Here is a 19,097-nt window from a genome sequence, read left to right as displayed (position 1 = left end):
ATGGGGAAATCCTGCATTTCTGGGCTGTGGGTGTCCCCAGGGTGCTGCCGTGTCCGGTCTGCGCCCCAGGGTGTGTCCCCAGCATGTGTCCCCATGTCACAGCAGCCCTCTGTGAGGCGCCGTGCCCCGCAGGGGGGTCACAGTGGCTGGGCTCTATATTTTCCCCCTGGGGCTGGTGCTGCCCCAGTTTCTCATGGCGTTTGCGGGAGGAGCACCCGGAGGGAGCAGTGTGTCTATCCGGGGGATCCTGCTGCCATGAGGAAGATGAGAGCGCTCAGAGGTGAGGGGCTGGTGGGAGGTTGGGGGCTGATGCCTGCCGGAGGCAGTGCCCGTCCCAGCTGGGGGCTGTGTCCCTGTCCCAGCTGGGTGCTGGGGACTGCGTCCCCGTCACCTCTTATCCTGCTGCCAGGCACCTCTGAGAGGGCTCTGGCTCCATCCTCTCCCTGCCCTCCGTGGGGCAGCTGGAGACTGCTCAGAGACAACCTGGCCCGGATGGCTCTTGTTGGCTGCTCAGCCCCAGCCCTCCCGGCCTCTCCTTGCAGGGCCCCATTCCATCCCCTGCCCAGCTCGGGGCCCCCGCGCTGGACTCACTCCGGTGCGTCGCTGCTGTTCTGGCACTGGGGAGCCCGGAATGGGCCCAGTCCCCCCGGTGTGGTCTTCCCAGTGCCACAGCGTCGGGCAGAGTCCCTCCCCTCATCCCACTGACTGCCCTCTTGCCAGTACAGCCCAGCACGGGCTGTTCGTGCTGGGGGAGGCTGGGAAGATCCTCACCCCTCCCTGGTTCGAAGCCCTGCAGCCAGCAAAAGCGTTTCTTCCTTTTCTTCCAGCTCTCTGCCGATGCGTGCGTTCCCAGTCCAGACCTGCGCATCCTGAGGATGAAGGCAGGGCAAAGGGGACGGCTGTCCCTGCAGCTGTCACTACCTTTGCGGCTGTCGGGACTTCTCTGCTAAAGCAGCTGCAAGACCATGAGGTGAGGCGGTGGGGGGGTGAGGGCTCCCTTTCCCCTTCCTCGCCTGGCACTCTCCCTCTGACCTCCGCCATCCCCCATCCTCAGGAATGATTTTCTAGGCTCCTGCAAGGCCTTTTACCCTGGTGGAGCCGATCTCCCTGTCTGGCTCTCTGCTAGTGTCAGAGGTGCCACGGAAGATCTTGCCGTTCCCCGTGGCTGTCCTGACCGATGCCTGCAGCTCGTGCCTCATGCCCAAGGCACACAGATGATCTGGGGGGCAGCCGGTCTCCCTGGGAACGAGGGCAAAGCAAGTCTCGTCACTCCCCTTTGTGGTCTGTCCCCAGGGTGACCGAGTGGAGACATACCGAGAGCTGGAGAGCGTCTTGCAGGGAGACGACGGCTGTTTGACGAGCGGTGTCGTGAACCGCCTGATAGCAGAGGTGTCCAGTGACATGCGAGCAGCCCAGGTGAGCTTGTTCTCTTTCAAGGCACCAAAGCGGCCTGCCTATGCCCCTGTTTTTTGGGGAAATACAGAGCAGCGCAGAGATGTTCCTCGGTCATTCAGACCCAGCGGTGGTCCTAAGGGAGAAGCTCTGGGGACTAATGGGGGCATTACAGAGAATTTGAAGAGGGGACACAGAAAGCTGTGCAGAGAGGTGGACTCGGGGTTGTTTCTAAATGAGCGAGAGCTGAGTTCAAGCTCAAGGTTATTTCTCCTGCCTTGAGGGAGCGCCATGGGAACCCACGAGTTCCACGGAGAGGCCCCAGGGGGGTCTCCTGGCATCTCCGCAGAGAGGGAGAGGAGGCAGTAGCACAGGGCTGCGCTGAGGCGGCAGACACCCGGCCCGAGCACAGCTGCCCTGAGGCGTCTTGCAGGGGAGACAGGGTCATTCAGCCTGTCCGAGTGCCTCAGCCTTTTTCTTGGGAGTGTTTAACCTGTGGCGCTTTTTCAGGGTGTGACAGATGATGTGAAGACGGCCGCTAGCGATGTCCTGGTGGCTCTGGCCCGCTCCCACTTCCACTTTGTCATGTCCGAGCTCCAGAGCCACCTGAAGGTCATGGGGAAGGTCCCTGATGAGACTGTGCTCCTCACCTTGGGCAAAATGGCCTGCAGCTACGGTATGGCACTCTCGGCATCCTGGTTTGGGGAGGGGTCTGTGATAACGGGGAGAAGGGATCCTCCCCCTTCCTAAATGTTTTGTGTTGAACTGGGGGCTATGAAGTTGCCGTGCCTCCTTGCTCCGTGCCAGGGCCGGCTGGCAGCTCTGCCTTACCAGCCCAGTCCCGGTTCCTGGAGGGTAGGAGCACATTGGAGGCAAACCCGTGGGGTCTCTTGCCCCCCGCTGTCCTCCCCATTTCCCCAAAGGGCTTTCCTGTGTCCTCCTTGGGGAAGGCAGCCCTCCACACACCCTCTGGCTTGTCCCGCGTAGCCCAGCAGCCCCAGCCTTGCCAGCAATCGACCCCAGCCTCCCGTGTCTCTCACTGACCCTCTCGGTCCCTCTGTCCCTGTCTTCTCTGCAGCTCTGTGGTGCATCCCCTTTGTGGGAATGACACTGCTCGCCCTGCGCACCATGCTGAGCCGGGTGGGGAGTGGCCGGATCCTGCGCGCCATCTGCAGTGGTGAGTGTCAGCTCCCTGGCCAGGGCCCAGGGGCAGGGGCTGGGGTGGCCTTTGATGCCTCCGTGTGATCTCAGAGGGAACGTGGTGGGTGTCAGCCCGCAGCGAGGTCAGGCCTTGGTGATCCCAAAGTGCTGTGAGTGTGCAGAAGGAGCGGGGGAAGCCTGGGAGGTTCCTGTGTGCAGGACGTGGCAGTGCTGCGTGGAGGAACTCCAGGGTCCCTTCCCATGGCTTCTGTTCCCCTGCTTTCCTCTGGGGTTTAAAGCCCCTGCACTGAAAGGGCGAGTATGTGGGAAGGGAAGGGCAGCGGCTGCAGTGGAAAATGCTGGAGGGGAACAGGGCATTGAGGAGGAAAAGGTGCGACGGGGAGAAGGAGAGAAACAGTGGGGTGATTGAATCCAGATACCTCAAGAGCACGGCTTGTCCTCGGATCCAGCTCTGGTCCTAGGCTGAGCCCTGCCGAGCCTGGGACTGCCCTTAAAGCAGGCTTGGGCGAGGGTGCAAGGAACCTTCCTTGCTGCAGACTCTCAGGTGCTCCCTTGTCCTTTCTCCTGGTGCAGTTCTGGAGCAATGGTCAAAAGGGGTCAATACCTACTTCTGCAACCGGGAGCAATGTCCCTTCCCTCGCAACGGGAAAGCGCAGCTCTGTGAAGACATTTACCCGGTCTTCCGTTACGCGGTGGTAAACTGGCTGGGCTGCGAGGAGGAAGAGGTGAGAAGTGCTGCTTTCCACGCCTGGGGCCGCAGCAGGGATGTCCACGTCAGTGGGTCCGTCTGTGCCCGGTGGGGTGCGAGCAGAGGCGGGCAGGGAAGGGAAGCGATCTGGGTGAGAAAGCACCCCAAGCCGGGAGCCTGCCAGCACATTGCCTGGGGCTGGAGGCTCCCTGGAGGGAAGCAGCCAAGTCCTGGGGCCTTTCTGCAGGGAGGGCTGGGGTACCAGCATGGGGAAATGCTCTCTCTCCTCTGGAGCGAGCCCTTCTCCTGCAGGGCAGAAGGGAAAGGGAAACCCCTCCCAGTGGGAAGGGCAGACTGGTGTCCAGGGGATGCTGAGCGCTAGGCAGACCTTCAGCCCTCCAAGCAGAGCCTCTCCCTTCCCTGTCCAGGACAAGCAGGCTGTCCTCGGGGCGGTGGCTGCCATGATGGGGGTCCTTCTGCATGAGGAGCAGCACCGAGAGCATGCCTGGGAGCAGCTCCTCTGGCTCCTGCACCAATATCAGGAGGTCCGAGACACCTCTCGGGTCACCAAGGTGAGAAGTCGCGTCGGGCCCGGCATGGCTGCTGGGGTGGGCCTGAGCGAGTGGCACAAGGCACTGGGGAGCTGTGGGGTGCCAGGGGGAGCTGGGCAGCCCTTCGAGAAGGAACAGGGAGAGCAGAGGAGGCCTGAGGCTTCCTGGGCTCTTTGGGCAAGAAAAGAGCAATGCCGGGGGGGGCGGGCAGGAGGGAGCCAAGAGTCCCCGAGGCTCATCTTCTCAGGAAGGGAGGCATTGGCACCTCCCTGGAGCTCTGTGTGCGGGAAGAGCTTTGCCCTAATGCCCAGGGCCACGTCCCGTCCCATCCAGTGAGGGGCAAGGTCTGACGAGTGGGAAGTGGTGGGAAACTGAGTTGTCAACACCGGGCTCTCTTCAGAGGAAAGAGACCCTCCCGATGCTGCTCTGAGGGGAGGGCAAACAAGAAGCCCCATGCAGGAGGGTTTGGGCTTTTCCCTGGGAGGTGGTGTTAGGGACTCCCCTTATCCCACATGTGCTGTGTTTCTCCCTTCCCAAGTGACTTTTGGTGGCTTTAGCCTCCTCTTCCTCCCCCGTTCTCTTGTAGAGCCTCATCTATGTCCTGGAGACGCTGGAGGGAGTTCAGACCCCAATCCCACAGGGCATGGCTGTTGCCATCAGCACGGCTGTGCACCGCCAGGTAAGGGGAGCCTGCGCCCTGCCACCGGCCTGGGGCCTGCACACCTGATTGCCGTGGAGGGGAAAGACCTGCCAGCTGGCAGGGAAGGGAAAGGCAGGACAGGGCAGGGCAGGGCATCCCTCCGCCAGGATTTGTGAGCTGGGTGCCACGTGGGTGCCACGTAGGTGCCTTAAGGCTGCAGGAGGCCTGATCCTGGCGGTTTGGAACGGGTCCAAGGGGCAGCCCGGTTCCCACAGCGATTTCCCTCTCAGCCAAGTCACAGGAGGACTCTGGGAGAGGAGGGCAGAGAGCACCGTCTCTTTTCAGTCCCCCTCAACGCTGACGCTAGTTTCTTTAAAACGGACCTTGTTCCCACAGCTCTCTGAGGTGACCAAAGAGCCTGGCCCGGCCCATAAGGCAGTGCTGTCCCGCTGCATCATTCTGCAGGGTAAGGAGAGGAGACTGGGCGATGCCCCGCCGTGCCATGGCAGCTCTCTCCCAGAGAGACCTCGGCGGTCGGCGGCAGCTGCCTGCTAATGCAGAACACGATTTCTTCCCTGCAGCCCACATGTGCCCTGAGGAGACAGTCATGTTTCTGCACTCCCAGCTGAGTGGTGGGAGCGAGGCCGGCCGTGTGGCAGCCCTGGGCCTGCTGGGAGCGCTGGCCCACTCTGACGGTCAGTGCCATGGGCCAGAGACACGAGGCAGGGGTTGGGGCTACTGGGCTGAGAGCAGAAACGGGCTGAAAGTGGTACACCTGCACCCAAAAGGAGCTGCAAAGAGCAGGTCCCCCAGCTGAGCTGACGCCCTGTGACAGGGCTCGAGCTCTCCCCCGGCAGTTAGAAATGGTGGCACACCAAGGACGATGCTCCAAGCTCAGTAACACGGGTGGGCTGATGGGCGAGCGGGCGGGCTGGCACGCGCAGGAGCTGCTTGTACCCATGCCATTTCTCTCATGCTCTCTGTTACCATAGCTTTCAGTCCCTATAAAATTGCTGTGCCTCTAGAAACAGAGTTGCTCTGGGTGTGCCGCTGCCTCCTGTGAAGTCAGTCAGGCCCCGCTTTTCTGTCCCACTGGTGTATGAAAAGCTTGGAAGCTTCAAGGGATCCCTTCTGCCATCGGGGCTCTGCCTCAATGCACACTCTCTGTATCTCTTCCAGCACCTGCAACAAGAGAGAAGCTGCCCCAGGTGGTGGAGGCCGTGCGGTCGGTGTGCAACGACCCCAGTGCCCCGGTGAGCTGGTTTGGGAAGGGGCGGTGCTGCCAGGGCAGGCAGAGAAACCCTTTCCCTCGGGGCAGAGCCTGGCAAGGCCATAGCAGGAAGCAGCGGTTTGGGGTCTGACCTAGATGACCATTCCCTTTCCCCACTTCCTCGTGCTCCCCAGAGAGCTGATGGCAAGAGGTGCCGCTGCTGCTGGCGTGGGCAGGGCTGGGGTGCCTGGGGAAGCGCCGGCACGTTGCCCAGGTGGTGGGTGATGGCTCCTCACCGGGGAGAGCTGGCAGAGCAGAGTGGGGAGGTCATTGTGCTCTGCAGGGCAGATGCACGTCCAGCCTGGTGCTAAAGCCCATTCCTGAACCCAGGAGCAAAAGCTTCTGCCGTGCCCTTGTCATCCCTCCGCGAGCTACAAAGGCTGCCCCCAAGCGAAGGCAGCTTCCCTTTGGGTTTTGAACAGGAGGGTCGTAACCACACTCTCCCCCTGGCAGGTGCGGAGGGCAGTTCTGGAGTTCATCAGGGAGCTGCTCAGCTCCGGCTCCCAGAGCTGCTGGGCATGGGATGTGGTGGGGCACATCTTCAACGAGTTCAGCCGGACCTCAGGCAGACTGGTAAGGGCAGAGTGGGACACCCGGGGCTTCGGCGGGTGCCTGGACTGTGCTGAGAGCTCCTGCAGGCATCCTTGACCATGGAGAGCTCCATGCTGCAGGGCCATCAGCACCGGCACTGCCATCGGAGCGGCCTCCAAACGGCCATTCCTCCTCGTGGGTGTCTGTGCTGATGTTGGTGGAGATGTCAGTGGATGACGTGGGTTTGCACCTGGGCGTGCCACCCAGGACTGCGGGGCTGCCTGCATGCCCGACGGGCTGAGCTGTGTCCACAGGCACCTGCAGCAAAGCCGTCTTGCAAAGGGAGGGGCCTTGTAGGGACAGGACATCCTCCAGCCAATGCAGACAGGTGGGCCTGGCTAGAGGAGCTTTCTGTGGTGTTCTCGTGCTCTGGCCCTCCAAAGCACGCCCTGCCCATCCGATAGCAGTCTGGGGACCCGTGTCCCTTCTGGCAAGGGGACAGGCCATTTGGCGGTCCCTTTGGTGAGTGTTTCCAGCTGGGCGCCCAGGAGATGAAGGCTGGGGATGGCCGAGCCTCCTGCTGACTTGCCGAGGATCTTCCCTCTGGCTGGAGCTTCCTTCCAGCCAGGGGATCTGTGTGCGTCGCTTTGCTCCGGGGCTCGGGGAGGCTCTGCTTTGGGAGCAGGGCGAAGGAAAGGGCTTCTGCAATTCTCCTCCACATCCGTTGGGCTGGGCGTGCCGCCGCCAGGGCTGGCGCTGAGCACGCCCTGCTGAAGGGCACGTTCCTCACCTGTTTTGGTGGCACAACAGCAGCATTTGGGCCCTGGGGGACTGTGCAGACAAGCAGCGTCTCTCTCTGCTCCCAGGCTTGCCAGTCCTTCCCAGGGTCCGGGAACTGGTCCCCGAGCTGGGTCCGGCTGTCCTTGTCCTCTGCTCCCGGCAGGTTGGCGCAGCAGCACTGGTGGGACCGTGCCTGAGCCTCGTCAGTTGGGAGCTGAGAGTAACGGGGGTTTTGCCAACTCTGTCTTACAGGTGGCAGGAGGCCTTTTTGCCTGGGAAACCCCGGAGGAAGGAGCTCTTCAAGCCCTGTGCGTGGACATTCTGGGCTCGCTGGATGTCTCTCTGAGAGGGATGGCCAAAGTAAGTTGCCCTCTGCCCTGCTGCTGTGGTCACTTCTTGCCTTCAGGGCATTTTTCGTTGCGCTTCCTCATGCCCTGAACCTCTCCCCTCACGTGCGCTGAATCAGCACACAAGGCTCAGGGAAACGCAGACCATCCTTTTTGTCTTCGAGCTGAGTGGAAGTGCCAGTGTGGCGAATTGCCTGGTTCTTCTCTGCAGCTCCTGTGGCCGAGGCTGCTGCAGTATGTGGTGCCAGCCCAGTACAGCGGCATGCTGATCCCGCTCTCCCGCTGTCTCCAAGCCCTGGCTGAGAGACGGGAGAGAGCAGGATGCGAAGAAGAAGAGGAGGAGCCTGATGCCGTGGACTCCCAGGAGCAAGGTAGGAGCCCCAGTGAGTGCTGCTGGGTTTGGCTGGGTGCCGGGCCAGTCTGTGTTTACGCGTGCCCTGCCAGCCCTGAGCAGGAGCCCGGGAGAACCAAAGGCTCTGCTGCTGGGCACGAGGGACTCTTCCCTGCATTGCCTCTCGCCTGGCGCAGAGGCCTGGCTCTCCTGCTCGCAGTGTGCTCCTGGTGAGCCGGGGCTCGTTCCTGGCCATGCTGGAGCTGACTTCATCTCATGCTGGGCAGCCCTTGGGAGTCCCCCCCGAGGCCAGCGCTGTGGCAGCGCAGCTGCTCTCAGCCCTCAGCCCTCTGCGGGGGCAAGGGAGGTGCGAGGGGCAGGGCATGGCAGGGGCTCGTCGGTCACCCAGCCTTTCTTCTTCCCCGCAGCCCAGCTGCCGACTCCCCAGGCCCTGCTGGCTCGACTGCTGGTGAGTAACGGGGCTCTGAGGAAAGAGCTTTTCTGGCCAGGGGTGGTGGGAGAGCCTGGGGCAGAGGTGCTTTTGAGGCCAGTGCCAGGAGCCCGCAAGGAGAAGGCAGTGCGCCTGAACCTTCCTGGGCCCGTCGGGGATCCCACTCCTTTCTCGGGGCCAGCAGCACCCTGGGTGAAGCCATTGGATGCCCGCTGCTGGCCGGAGTGGCGCCGAGCTCCCAAGCTCCCTCCCGGGAGAAGCTGCAGCTCTGGCGGCAGGAGTGACCCTTCTCTCCTGCTCTCGCCTAGGTGGTGGCGGCAGCTCCTCACAAGAGCGGCGAACGTGCAGTCACTGCATTGCAGCTGCTGCAGGCCCTCCACGGCAGGATCCACAGAGCCTTGGGGGCGGCGTGGGCGACCGAGATCCCCCTCCTGCTGCAGTACTTGGAAGGTAAAGCGCGGGAGGGGAGGGAGAGGCTATGGGGACAGAGAAGGGGCAGGGCAGCTTTCCAGTGTGACGGAGGGGAATTGTCCCCAGCTCCCCAGCACTTGCTCTGCTGCCTTTCCCCTCCCAGGGAGCCAGCACTGAGGCTGGGGGCAGCCGTTGATGTCCCCTAGGAGGGCAGGTCTTGGTGGCACCCCCATGTCCTGGCTGGGATGGTGTCTGGGGCAGGGACAGGACTGGTGCTCCTGGAGGAGGTGCAGCCCCTGGCTTTGGAGGGCCGAGTCCCCAGGCCAGGCCAGGTTTGCAGCATCTGTCCTTGGCAATAGCCTGGGAGGAGGGCTGCAAATGGGCAGAAAGTGGTGGGTCATTCAGGAGAAAATGTGTGTTGCCGGTGCGTGCTGGCACTCAGTGGTCGGCGTTGTTCTGGGAGCTGCAGTCAAGCAGTGGGGATCAGCTGCGGTCAGTGCGTCCTTCCCCAACTTGAATGCAGTGGCTCTGACAAACGCCCCTGGGCTCCCTCCTGTGTCTTTGGCCTCACAAGGGCTTTGGCGCAGGTGCTTCTAGGGCCTTTCTAGCCTGATGGCCTGGGACTTTTGGGAGGTCTGACCGCAGAGGAGACCACTGGGCTCTTCTTTGGTGTGAGCTTAAATAGCAGCAAGGGCTTTTGCTTCCTCTTGCTTTCTAGGAAAAACCGAGATCTCCCTGGACTCTGCAGAGTGGGAGCACCGTCTGCTTAAGGTATCGCATGCTTGGGGGAGAAGAGGGAGCAAACAAAATTGTGGGAGGAAGCTTGGGGCTGCCTGTGTAGGCACCAGGAGGTGGGGGCACCTCCTGAGCACCCTGCACCTCCCCCCACAGTAGGTGCCTGCCTGCTCAGAGGAGCTGCTCTCTGCACATGTGCCACGGCTGATGGCTAATGCCCTCTAACGCTGTGGCACACGCCTTAGCACTGCCTCCTCCTCCACATCTGGCGTGCCAGGGGGTCTCGCCTGAGGTGTTAGGAGAAGAGGGAGGCTGGAGAAAAGAGGGTTGGGTGGGGCAGGGGAAGAGACTGCCGTTCCCGGCAGCTCTCCCCCAGCAGTGTCCCGGGACATGTGAGTGTGGAAAGGGTCCTGGCCAAGGGCAGGGGAACACTCGGCTTCCTCTCCTGTTCCCCACAGTTCCTACAAGCGTCACTGGAGCCCATCGAGGACAAGGCTTGGACCGTGGGCCTGAGCCAGGAGCTGAGCCAGCAGCTGGGCAGCTCTGCCCCTGGTTCCTGGGAGAAGGTGTGTCTCCTGCCCCGTGCTGGGGCTGGGGCTGGGGCTGGTGCCGGTGCTCTGCCCATGCAGGCGGTTTTCACTGCTTCCCCTTCCTTCACCCCCAAAGGCACTTCCTCCTGGGCTGCTCCAGTGGCTGGCTACAGCCTGGCACCACGGCTGGCCTCGCCTGCTCCCAGGGGCGGTCGGGTCCACCTGGGGCCAGCCCTCTCCTGACAGGTCGAGCCGTGACCGCATCTCGGGCTCGGCCTCTTCTCTTTCAGCTTTTCCTGTACAAGGCTCTTGGGACAGCACTGGCAGCTTGTCAGGACCTCAGACACGTCCAAGAGCAGGTGCTGAGGTTCCTTCAGGAGACAAACCCTGTGGAGCTGTCTGAGGCCCAGGTGAGGTGATGCTCATGTCCTGAGCATCCCCTGCCTGTTCCTGGGGGAGAGGGAGGGCTGCTCCAGACCTCCTTGATTTCCCCGTTGCTGCCATTCCCCCCTTGCTGCAACGTCCTGCCTGGCCGTTGTCACTGGCTGCAGCTGAGTGCCTGGGCTGGAGCCGACTCCCTGTTTCTCTGTGGTTGCAGGGAATGATTTTTGTTGTGTCCCACGCTGCCAAGAGCCACTTCCACCTGGTCTTGGACACAGTGACGATGTTCACCGCCGCTTTCACTAGAGACTGGTTTTATCAGACTTCCATGGGCTGGAAGGTAAAGGATCCAGGGTTTTGCTGTTTGGCTTTCCTTTTTTGGCCTTATTTCCACTTCTACACCTGCAGCAGCCAAACCGTGGCAGCTGTGTTTAGATAAGCCCTCTTGTAAGAGCTCCCTGAGACCTGTGTTTCAGAGGGGATGTCCTGGCATTGGGGCCCCTGAGGTGTCATTGGAAAGGACGGAGTTTGACACCTCGTGGATCAGAGCCGGCCGGCTGGGGCAGCTGCAGCAGTTGCTTGCATGCAGCCACGTTGCCCGTGACTTAACTTCAGCAGGAGCTGGCAAGAAGGGGGTGGGCATGGTGCGACACTCTGCCCCTTCCCCAAAGCTGAGGGCTGGGAGCAGGAGCCTGGTGAGGTCTCGCTGGCTCTGCCCCCCACCTGGGGGCCACGGGGAAGCCTTTCAGGGCAGGGCAGGGCCCTGCAGAGAGAGCGGTGCAGCCTGGCCTGGGCGGTGGGCAGACTGGGCTGATCTGCCCACTGACACGCGTAGGCTGCGCATCTCTAAGCAGGACCGTGACAGGCTATTTCAGATACCTTTCCACAGAAAGCTTCCAGACAGCTCCCCAACCCCTCAAATCAGTGGTAAAACCACCAGCAGTGTGTGTGATGCTGGCTGCACCCTCCTCCTCAGTCCATGCGAGAACCCACGCTGTGGGATGGGAACAGCTCCCGGCCCCAGAGCTCGCAGCTTGAGGAGTAGCTTGGGGAGCTGCTGGGAGGTGCCCAGGTGAACGAGGAGCTGGTGAGGGTGCAGGGCAGCGGCCTGCCGCAGGAGCCTGCGGGAGTCCTGGAGCTGATGTCTTGGGGCATCTCTGTCGACACAGATACAGCGGCGGCAGAACACGGGGAGAGCCCAGGCCACTTGCGCTGCTCTCATGCGCACCTACAGCGGCATTGCGCTGCGTGCCCCCAAGGAGCAGCTGCTCACCTGCGTGGATAAAGAAATCATGGGCAACATCCTGCGGCTCTCCAGAGCCAAACAGAGGGTAGGAGCGTGGGGCGTGCAGGGGCAGGGATGCCTGGGTGCCCTCGCTCCAGCCCCTCAGGGCTGGGGCATACCGAGATGGACGGTCTCTTTCTAAACATCCCCCAAGGAAGGGTTTGTCCTCAACGTCCAGACCCCAAACCCCCACGGGTTCCATGCTCCTCTTCCCTGCCTCAGCCCTTCAAAGAGTTCAAGGGGTGCTTTGCTCTCTTTGGCCTCAGGACTTGCAGCTCAAGCTTGCCTTGGTGCAGAGCATCACTGAGGTCAGCAGCGCCATCCGGGCTGTGGGCGACTGCGGCAGCTTTGAGCTCTCCTTGAAGCAGGAGGCGACGCGGACCCTGCTGGTGAGTGCCTGTAGCCGGGGCAGTCACACGGGGGAGTTTTGGGCTGTGCCATGAGGCTGCTTTCCCCAGAGGCACAATGGTCTCTCGGCTTCATGCGAGCTCCTGGAGCTGTGTCCCGAGCTGGTGGGGCCCTTGGGCGCTGGTGCTGGGTGGCTATGGCTGGGGAGCAGGGTCCCTCCTGCGGTGCCTTTGGGGATCCATGGGGGTGACGGGGCAGGGCCTGTCAGTGGAGCCTGTCCCCGGGGGAGGCGGGAGGGCTGTCCCGTGCCCCTGCCCACTGCCAACTGTGCGCTTGTCTCTCTGGGACTTGCAGGACTGGATAAAGGGGGAGCCCTGGGACTCCCTGGTGTATGGAGTGTTTCAGGCCCTGGAGGAGTTGAGGTGAGGTCTGTTCCCCGGGCTCCGGGGGCTCCCAGTGTGTCCCAGCCCCAGTGACCTTGAGCGTGGAGCCGGGAGCTGCTGGGGCTGTGGAGTGGGAGGGTGTTCCCCATTTCGGGTGTCTCCCGATGGAAGGGAGCCTCAGGGGTTCCTTAACCTGGGTGTGGGGGTTGCCTGCTGCCTGGGAGGAGGCAGGAATTGCTGGAGCTGAAGGCAGTGCTCGCTGGCATGGGCTGGGGATGTTGGATTTGGGGCCCTCGATTAGGAGGAACCCAGCTATGGTTTGAGCCACTCTGGAGAGGGCTAGTAAATCCCCTTTCTGTTTTCTCTTCCTTTTTCCTCTGGCCAGCAAGCTGAGGCCACCTCTGAGCAGGGAGGAAAGTCGCAACCTGCTGTCAGTGTGCTGCCAGAGTGTCTTGTCCTACCCTTCCAAGGGGCGGATGAACAAGGGAAGGAAGACAGTGAGGGCAGCTGTGAACGTGCAGGTACCCACCGGCCAGTGCCTGCCCACCTCTGGGTCAGGATCCCACCTCAGTGCGCCCTGGCAGCCCCCGTGATGCAGAACCTCAGCTCTCCTTTCCTCCTTTCAGCTTCTGCACAGGAGAGGCATGGAAGATCTGGGCCATCTCATAGAAAGCCTTCTGGAGGCAGAGGCCACCTCTGCCTGTTTTGACGATGTGGTCCACGTGAGTAGCCATGGGGCAACAGGGAAAGCGTCACAGGGGCAGGGAATCAAGGCCTTAGAGGGTGATAGGAGGTGGATACCTTTCCTATGGGAAAGTGGGGCTTTGGCTCCTCGCTCTGAGGCTGTGTGTCTGGCTGGGGCCAGGGCCTGAGCTGGGGGACAGGAGCGCCCGGCCACTGTGGCCTCAGGACAGGCAGAGAAGTGGGTCCTGCCAGAGGGAAAGCCAAGAGCCAGCCCTGAGCTGGGCGAGAGCAGCCTGGGGGAAGGCTGGAGTGGGGAGACGCTGGCAGGGAAGCAACACCTGGCTCAGGGCAGAGGCAGCTGGAGAGAGCAAGGCGGTGGAGGCAGCAGTGCCAGTGCTCGGTGGGGCTGGGGGCTGTGCCGGGAAGGGGCCAGAGAAGGAGGGAGAGGGAGAGGGATCTCAGGGAGAGAAAGATGCCTGTTGCAAGAGAGATGCACCCTGCCTCAGGTCCTGAAGGGCTGGCTCACCTCAGCCCAAGAATGGGAGCGGGAGAGAGCCCTGCGGGTTTGCGCCCACGTGCTGGGAGCTTGCAAGGAGCGGTTTGAGCTCATGGTGAGTAGGGACCCCCCGTGTGCCCCGGTGCCCCCTCCCCACCATTCATGGCCCCGGAAGGGAGCCCTGCCTGGCCAGGTGCTGGGTTTCAGGGCTCCTGGGATTATGGGGCAGCCCTCCTGCCTGCCCCTCTGCCCGGTCGCTGCTCAGGGAGCAGGACGGGCGGTAGGGGCCAGTGGGTGCTGGGGCTGCCTGCGACCCTTTTCCTGCCGCTCTCCCCTGCAGCGAGGACATCCTTGCAAGCAGTTTGGCTCTCTGGTGGGCCTGCTGGGGACTCTGACCAGCGGCTGCCTGGCCGCATCCTGCCAGAGGGCATGGGTCTGCCTTGGCTACCTTCTCCAAATGCAAGGTGAGGAGAGCGGGCGCTTCCCAGCCTTGCTCAGCCTGATCCTCCCTCCCTTCCTGGCTTGGCACCACCGGGATCCTGCAGGGCCAGGCCCCATCCCCAGGAGGGAAGGGGGAGGCAATGTGCTCCGCTGGTTTTGTGCCCCCACCCTGTTAACTCTCTGCCTCCCCGGCCATCTCAGGAAGGATCCCTGGGAAAGGGTTGCTGAGTCCCACCTCCTTGGGGCACGTGTGATGTTGGGTGGTCAGGGCCATCCCCACTGCTGTCTGAGAGCAGGATGTTGTCACTAGCGCTGGGGACTGTCCCCCTCCATGTCTGTCCCCCTCCACGTTCCAGGGAAGACAGAGGGTGGTCAGACAGCTTGCTCGGATGAGGTCCCTGACGTTTCAGAGGGTGCCTCCCCCCTTGCTCCCTGCCCTGAGCCTGGGGAGACAGGCAGCTACCCAGGCAGTGTCTCCAAACTCATCCCTGCCAGGGAAGAAGTCTCCTGCCGAGCACAAGAGAGGAAACCAATTTGCTGCCCAGAGCAAACTGGGCAGGGAGGAGGGATCTGAGCTGCAGGCCCGGAGCGTGCTGCAAAGGGTTGTGTTTGAACCCTTTCCTCTTCAGGCAGCAGGGTCTGCCTGTGCTGAGGAAGTCACAGGGAGGTTTCCCGCCTCCCAGAGATGATGGTGGCCTGTGCGGGAATAGGGGACACAGCTGCTGGGAGCAGAGGCCAGTGGCTGCTGAAACCCTGAAGCCCCAGCAAACAGTTCAAGGAGGAAGAGGGGTCTTTCCAGCCCGGGATTTGTCAGCCGTTTATCAGGCTCAGGAAATCCTGCTGCACTGAGTTCAGGAGGGCCCTGGGTTTCCCTGTGGCCTTCACTGCTGCCACTTGGGTTCTCCTGGCCCCTCTCAGTATCTGGGGCCAAAGGCTGGGTTTCTGGGTTTCTGCAGACGTGACTCCTCTTTTCTCCTGGTGTTTGTTCCAGCCAAGACCATGAAGGTGGTGCCTCAGGCAGATGAGATCAGGTGCCTGTGTGAGGAGCCGAACAGCCCAGACACCAAGACTCTGGCAGACAGCTGTGCCACAATAGCAAAGGTAACTGGCCCCAAAACAATGGGGTGGGGGCCCAGCTCCCGGACTCCTGCACATCTCCCTGCTCCCCTCCAGAGTCTCTTGCTGTCTCCAGAGCGAGCTGTCCAGGACGGCTGTTGTTAGCAAGTAGCAGGAGGCTTTGAGACAAGACTGTCCTTTAGGCATGCTGGAGCAGATACTGTGTGTGTGTGTGTGTGTGTGTGTGTGTGTGTGTGTGTGAGAGAGAGAGAGAGAGAGAGAGAGAGAGAGAGAGAGAGAGAGTGCTCTTGTCAGAATACAGATTTGGTATATAAGCAAACAACATGGCGGGGAGACACTTCCAAATCAGTTACCTGCACCAGGTGTAAACAGCACTGTATGCACAGCGGGAGGATCAAGTGCTTGCCCCCTCCATGACTGCCAAACTAACAGTCCTGTCAAGTTTCCTTTCCTTTCTGAATGGCTGGAGCAGAGCTGTGACGCGGTCTCTCCTGTTCCCGACTTCTCTCCAGGCTGTTTGCAAATGCATCCCTCCAGCACAGGCCACGGACTTTCTGACTGCTCTCCTGGACAGCTTCCTGCGTGTCAGACCCACGTGTGTGAAGGCAGTGTGGAAGTGGGTGTTCGTCTTCCTGGTGGAATGCAGAAAGGAAATACTCCAGGAGGTGAAGGAGAACTTTTTTTCCATTTGACTTTGTCTTTTCTCCTGTTGGCTGTTGCACTACACACAGGTGCCCGTGTGCTGAGCTGAGGGGCTACTGATGGGTCTGAGTCGTGCATTAGCAACTGCTGCTGGCGTCTGCTCCAGCTGGTGACAAGGATATGGGCACTTCTTGTCCAAAGTGTCCCGTTGGTCCAGGTCCTTCCCACGAGTGAGGCAGTTATCACTGGGAGGCACCAACCTTGCCGTTCCTCCCCTTCCTCTGGGGTCGCTGTCAGTCCTCCCTGCCCTGGGACCCATTTCTTTCTTCACTGGTCCCCAATTCCCTCTACTCGGAGCTTTGCTGGGCACGCTAGGTTTTCCACAGGTTGGATACTTGTTCATTGCTCTTACTGCTTTCCCCGACTGTGGTGTTACCCAGCCCGCGAGGTGCTCGTCCCTTAGCGACCAGTTGCTGTCCATTTGTAGCCTGGGAGCCTCTGGCCTCATGCTGTGCCTGCCCTTTCAAGGCCTCTGTTCTCCTCCACTCGCGCTCTGCTGCGCCCCACTTGGGCTCTAGGGCTCTAGGGCTGGCGCAGCTCACTCAGCCCAGGCTAACTCCCCAGTGTGGCTGTCTGCCGCTGACAGAGGTTGTTCACAGTGACGGCAACCACGGGTTGCAGCTCACAGGATCGTGCCCAGCTGAGCTAAAGCTCACCCAGCTGTTAGGTGGCTGCTGTTTACAGCCAGGGCAGGGCGTCCCTGTGCCGTCCCTGCAGAGCCCGTGGCCGCTCCAAGCAGCGGGAGCACCGCAACCGTGGGCTGCGGGGTCACCCCTTGCTGCTTCCCCAGGCGCAGAGCAGGTTGTGTCTGCCCCACGGGCCAGAGGCAGGCAGCTGTGGGAGAAGCTGGGATCTTCCACAGGATGAGGGACCTGGCTGCCTATTTGTCCTTGTCATGGCCACAGCTTCTAGCTGTGAAAGGCTCAAACAAACACCCCTTCCTTTGGGGGAAGGTCCTTTGTGCGGGGAAGGGGCTGGCGCTTTGGGAAAGGAGGGTAGAGGCAAGGAAAAGTGTCCCTGGAGAACTGGCTTCCCCGGGAAGGAGTCACGTGCTCTTACACAGGCCTTGCAAGGCCTCTTCAGGGTTTTGAAGAGCGCGTGTGGTTTTGCTCTTGCATTGCTACAGACACATGGGGAGAGTTATTCAGGTGTTGGGTGTGCAATGTGTCCGTGTCCTCTGTGTGCACACAGGGCACACAGCTGCTCATACGGTTGGGCCCAGGCACATGCAGTGACTGAGGCTTTGCGTGTGAGTGCGTGCATGTGTGCGTGTGTGTGCACACAGACGTGCAACTGCCAAGAGCACGCTCAGCTCCGGACGTGAGCCAGGGTCAGGCAGGGGGTGAGGTTTCGAGCTAGATCTGGACTCTGTGTCAAGGGAGCAGGCATTGCTCATGTGCTGAATGACTGTGTCTGGGCCCCGCAGGAGGGGGTAAAGGATGCACCGAGCCCTTCTTTCTCCTCTTCTTCCATTCAGGTGCCAAAAATCCTGAACACCCTTTACAGCTCCATGCAGCAGAGCACCCACAGGCCCTTCTCTCTCCATGCGGTGTTTCTCCTCACCCGCTTTCACCGGGAGCCTGTGATCAGCAGTCTCCTCCAGAAAGGTCTGCCCATGGACAGGTACGTGCACTATCCACTTCCCCCACTGTAGTCAAAGAGAGACCCTGCAGCTTGCTTGCACCAGGGGGGTCCGGTTAAGCAGCAGGTCCTTTTTCTGCCTGAACTGTCTTGAGTGTTGCAAGACTGCGTGCTTGTGTCTCTGCTGTGAGTGGGGGGTTGTAAGCCCCATTGCAGACAAGGAGAAGGTCTGAGGGCGCTGCAGGACTGCAAGGATACGGGCTCATGGGTGAATGTCTGTTCCCTTGCAGTGACACGGTGGAGCTGTGGAGGAGCCTGGGGAGGAGCATCTTTGGGATTCAGGTCCTGAGGTGCTTAGTGGAGAAACTGAACAGAGCAGGAAACAACCGCCTGGGTTGTAAGCGGCCCAACCGTCAGACTGCTCTGGAGACTCTGACGGTATGTTCAATGGCAGACACATTTCTGCAGCTTTGCATCTGCTTTCTAACTCATACTCTGGCACGAGGGAGTCAGGTGCCCTTTGCGGATGCCCGTGGAGACTGCCAGGGTGCTGTGCTGGGCCGGCCTCAAGGAGTGTGGGGAGCCGGGACAGTTTTGTGCTCCTGAGCCACAGGGCTGTCACAGAAGTGACAATTGTGGCGAGTAACCCCCCCGCCCCAGGCAGGCCGGGGAACCCGGCTGGTGGGAAGAGGCCCTGCCTGAACAGGTGGTTCTTGGTCATGTTTCTCTGTAGATCACCCGTGCCATCTCCGAGGTGGTGCTTGCTCTGAGGAGCACAGAGGAGCTCAAGCAACTGCTTCCCCACCTCCTTCCCAGCCTCCTGAGGTGGGTCAGTGAAACGCTGGGCGAGGAGAGGCTGCTTTCCCCCGTGAGCAGCTGGAGAAGGCTGTTCCTCGAGGGCCGGGTCCTTGAGGAGAAGCCCTGCAGGTAAGGAGCTGAAGGGGCCGGTGGAGGGGTTGGCTTCAGTTCCCCTTTCCAAGACATGTGCGTTCGTGGGGCTGTGGGAGCACTTTGCCTGCCCCGCTTCCTAGATGTGCAAACCGGTCGTCGTGGTTGGTTTTACTTCTGCTCCTTCATGGAGAAATTCCAGCTCCCAGGCAAGAAGGTCTTACGCGGCTCGTACTGCGGACGGCTGTCATCTTGCCTCCTGCATACCCTTGCATGCACGATAGCATTGCACTCCTTCAACAGACCCGCGCTGTGGGGAGCATGGCTCTCACGGGCGCTGGTGTCATTCTTCGCAAAATGCTGGTGGGAAGAGGTATTAGGTGTTGCCTTGGTTATCGAGCATGGAGTCAGTCTAGGGACGTGGGTTTTCTTCTGCTTCAGTGGGTTTGGGGCACAAAGAAAATGCCAGTGCCGTTAGCTGCAGTCTTGAAGGCTATGGAGCATCATTTCAGGGGTAGTTAGCTCTGCTAAAGATAAATCTTCCCCTGATCTGTTGTGATTTGAGATTTCTTTGGTTTTGTGGTGGTGCTGGTTTTTTGATTGGCTTTGTTTTGTTTGACTGTGTTTTTATTTGTTTTGTGTTTTGTTTCTTTTGCCAGGCTTTTCCTTTTGGCTTTAGAGTTGGTGCTAGGCAGATGCATGGCAGACAAATGGATGCGGCTGCTCATGAATCGGGCAGTGTGGGCTCGCCTGGAAGACCCCCTGGCTCACCCTGAGGGGGTGTGTCTCCTGACCAGGTAAGAGCCCCAGGGAAATGGCTGCTGGGACCCTTCTGGCATGCCTGGGGGGACGTCCTCAGCTGAAGAATAGTGCCTGCATCAGTGCAAGTGAATTTTGGAGACCTGGCCTGTGGCCGTCCTGGGTAACTCTGTGTCCCTTGCTTGTGCTCCCTTGTGCAGCGTCCTGCTCCAGGCTGGGCTCGCATCACCCTGTCTGGTGCAGAGCCTCTTGCC

At 61.0% G+C, this 19,097-nt stretch overlaps 1 protein-coding gene across 1 annotated transcript in view; it reads left to right on the top strand.

The window, feature by feature from the left end:
• The first annotated feature begins 255 nt into the window (after window positions 1-255).
• The window catches only part of LOC143170224 (maestro heat-like repeat-containing protein family member 2B), a 30,327-nt gene continuing 11,485 nt past the window's right edge, over window positions 256-19,097 (top strand). Inside the window, exons 1-31 of the mRNA XM_076358320.1 lie at window positions 256-280; window positions 828-970; window positions 1,294-1,416; window positions 1,903-2,068; window positions 2,471-2,569; window positions 3,127-3,278; window positions 3,670-3,813; window positions 4,379-4,471; window positions 4,829-4,898; window positions 5,014-5,127; window positions 5,612-5,685; window positions 6,156-6,275; window positions 7,266-7,373; window positions 7,572-7,731; window positions 8,120-8,160; window positions 8,451-8,592; window positions 9,272-9,324; window positions 9,747-9,854; window positions 10,109-10,228; window positions 10,417-10,539; window positions 11,369-11,530; window positions 11,751-11,873; window positions 12,187-12,254; window positions 12,601-12,736; window positions 12,842-12,937; window positions 13,736-13,859; window positions 14,828-14,937; window positions 17,093-17,238; window positions 17,487-17,634; window positions 17,930-18,123; window positions 18,744-18,881. Coding sequence (XP_076214435.1) covers window positions 256-280; window positions 828-970; window positions 1,294-1,416; window positions 1,903-2,068; window positions 2,471-2,569; window positions 3,127-3,278; window positions 3,670-3,813; window positions 4,379-4,471; window positions 4,829-4,898; window positions 5,014-5,127; window positions 5,612-5,685; window positions 6,156-6,275; window positions 7,266-7,373; window positions 7,572-7,731; window positions 8,120-8,160; window positions 8,451-8,592; window positions 9,272-9,324; window positions 9,747-9,854; window positions 10,109-10,228; window positions 10,417-10,539; window positions 11,369-11,530; window positions 11,751-11,873; window positions 12,187-12,254; window positions 12,601-12,736; window positions 12,842-12,937; window positions 13,736-13,859; window positions 14,828-14,937; window positions 17,093-17,238; window positions 17,487-17,634; window positions 17,930-18,123; window positions 18,744-18,881 — 3,623 coding nt within the window. The remainder of the gene's footprint in view (window positions 281-827; window positions 971-1,293; window positions 1,417-1,902; window positions 2,069-2,470; window positions 2,570-3,126; window positions 3,279-3,669; window positions 3,814-4,378; window positions 4,472-4,828; window positions 4,899-5,013; window positions 5,128-5,611; window positions 5,686-6,155; window positions 6,276-7,265; window positions 7,374-7,571; window positions 7,732-8,119; window positions 8,161-8,450; window positions 8,593-9,271; window positions 9,325-9,746; window positions 9,855-10,108; window positions 10,229-10,416; window positions 10,540-11,368; window positions 11,531-11,750; window positions 11,874-12,186; window positions 12,255-12,600; window positions 12,737-12,841; window positions 12,938-13,735; window positions 13,860-14,827; window positions 14,938-17,092; window positions 17,239-17,486; window positions 17,635-17,929; window positions 18,124-18,743; window positions 18,882-19,097) is intronic.

This window comes from Aptenodytes patagonicus, chromosome 22, assembly GCF_965638725.1.
Source record: "Aptenodytes patagonicus chromosome 22, bAptPat1.pri.cur, whole genome shotgun sequence".
NCBI lineage: Eukaryota > Metazoa > Chordata > Aves > Sphenisciformes > Spheniscidae > Aptenodytes > Aptenodytes patagonicus.
This window is presented reverse-complemented; position numbering and strand designations above follow the sequence as displayed.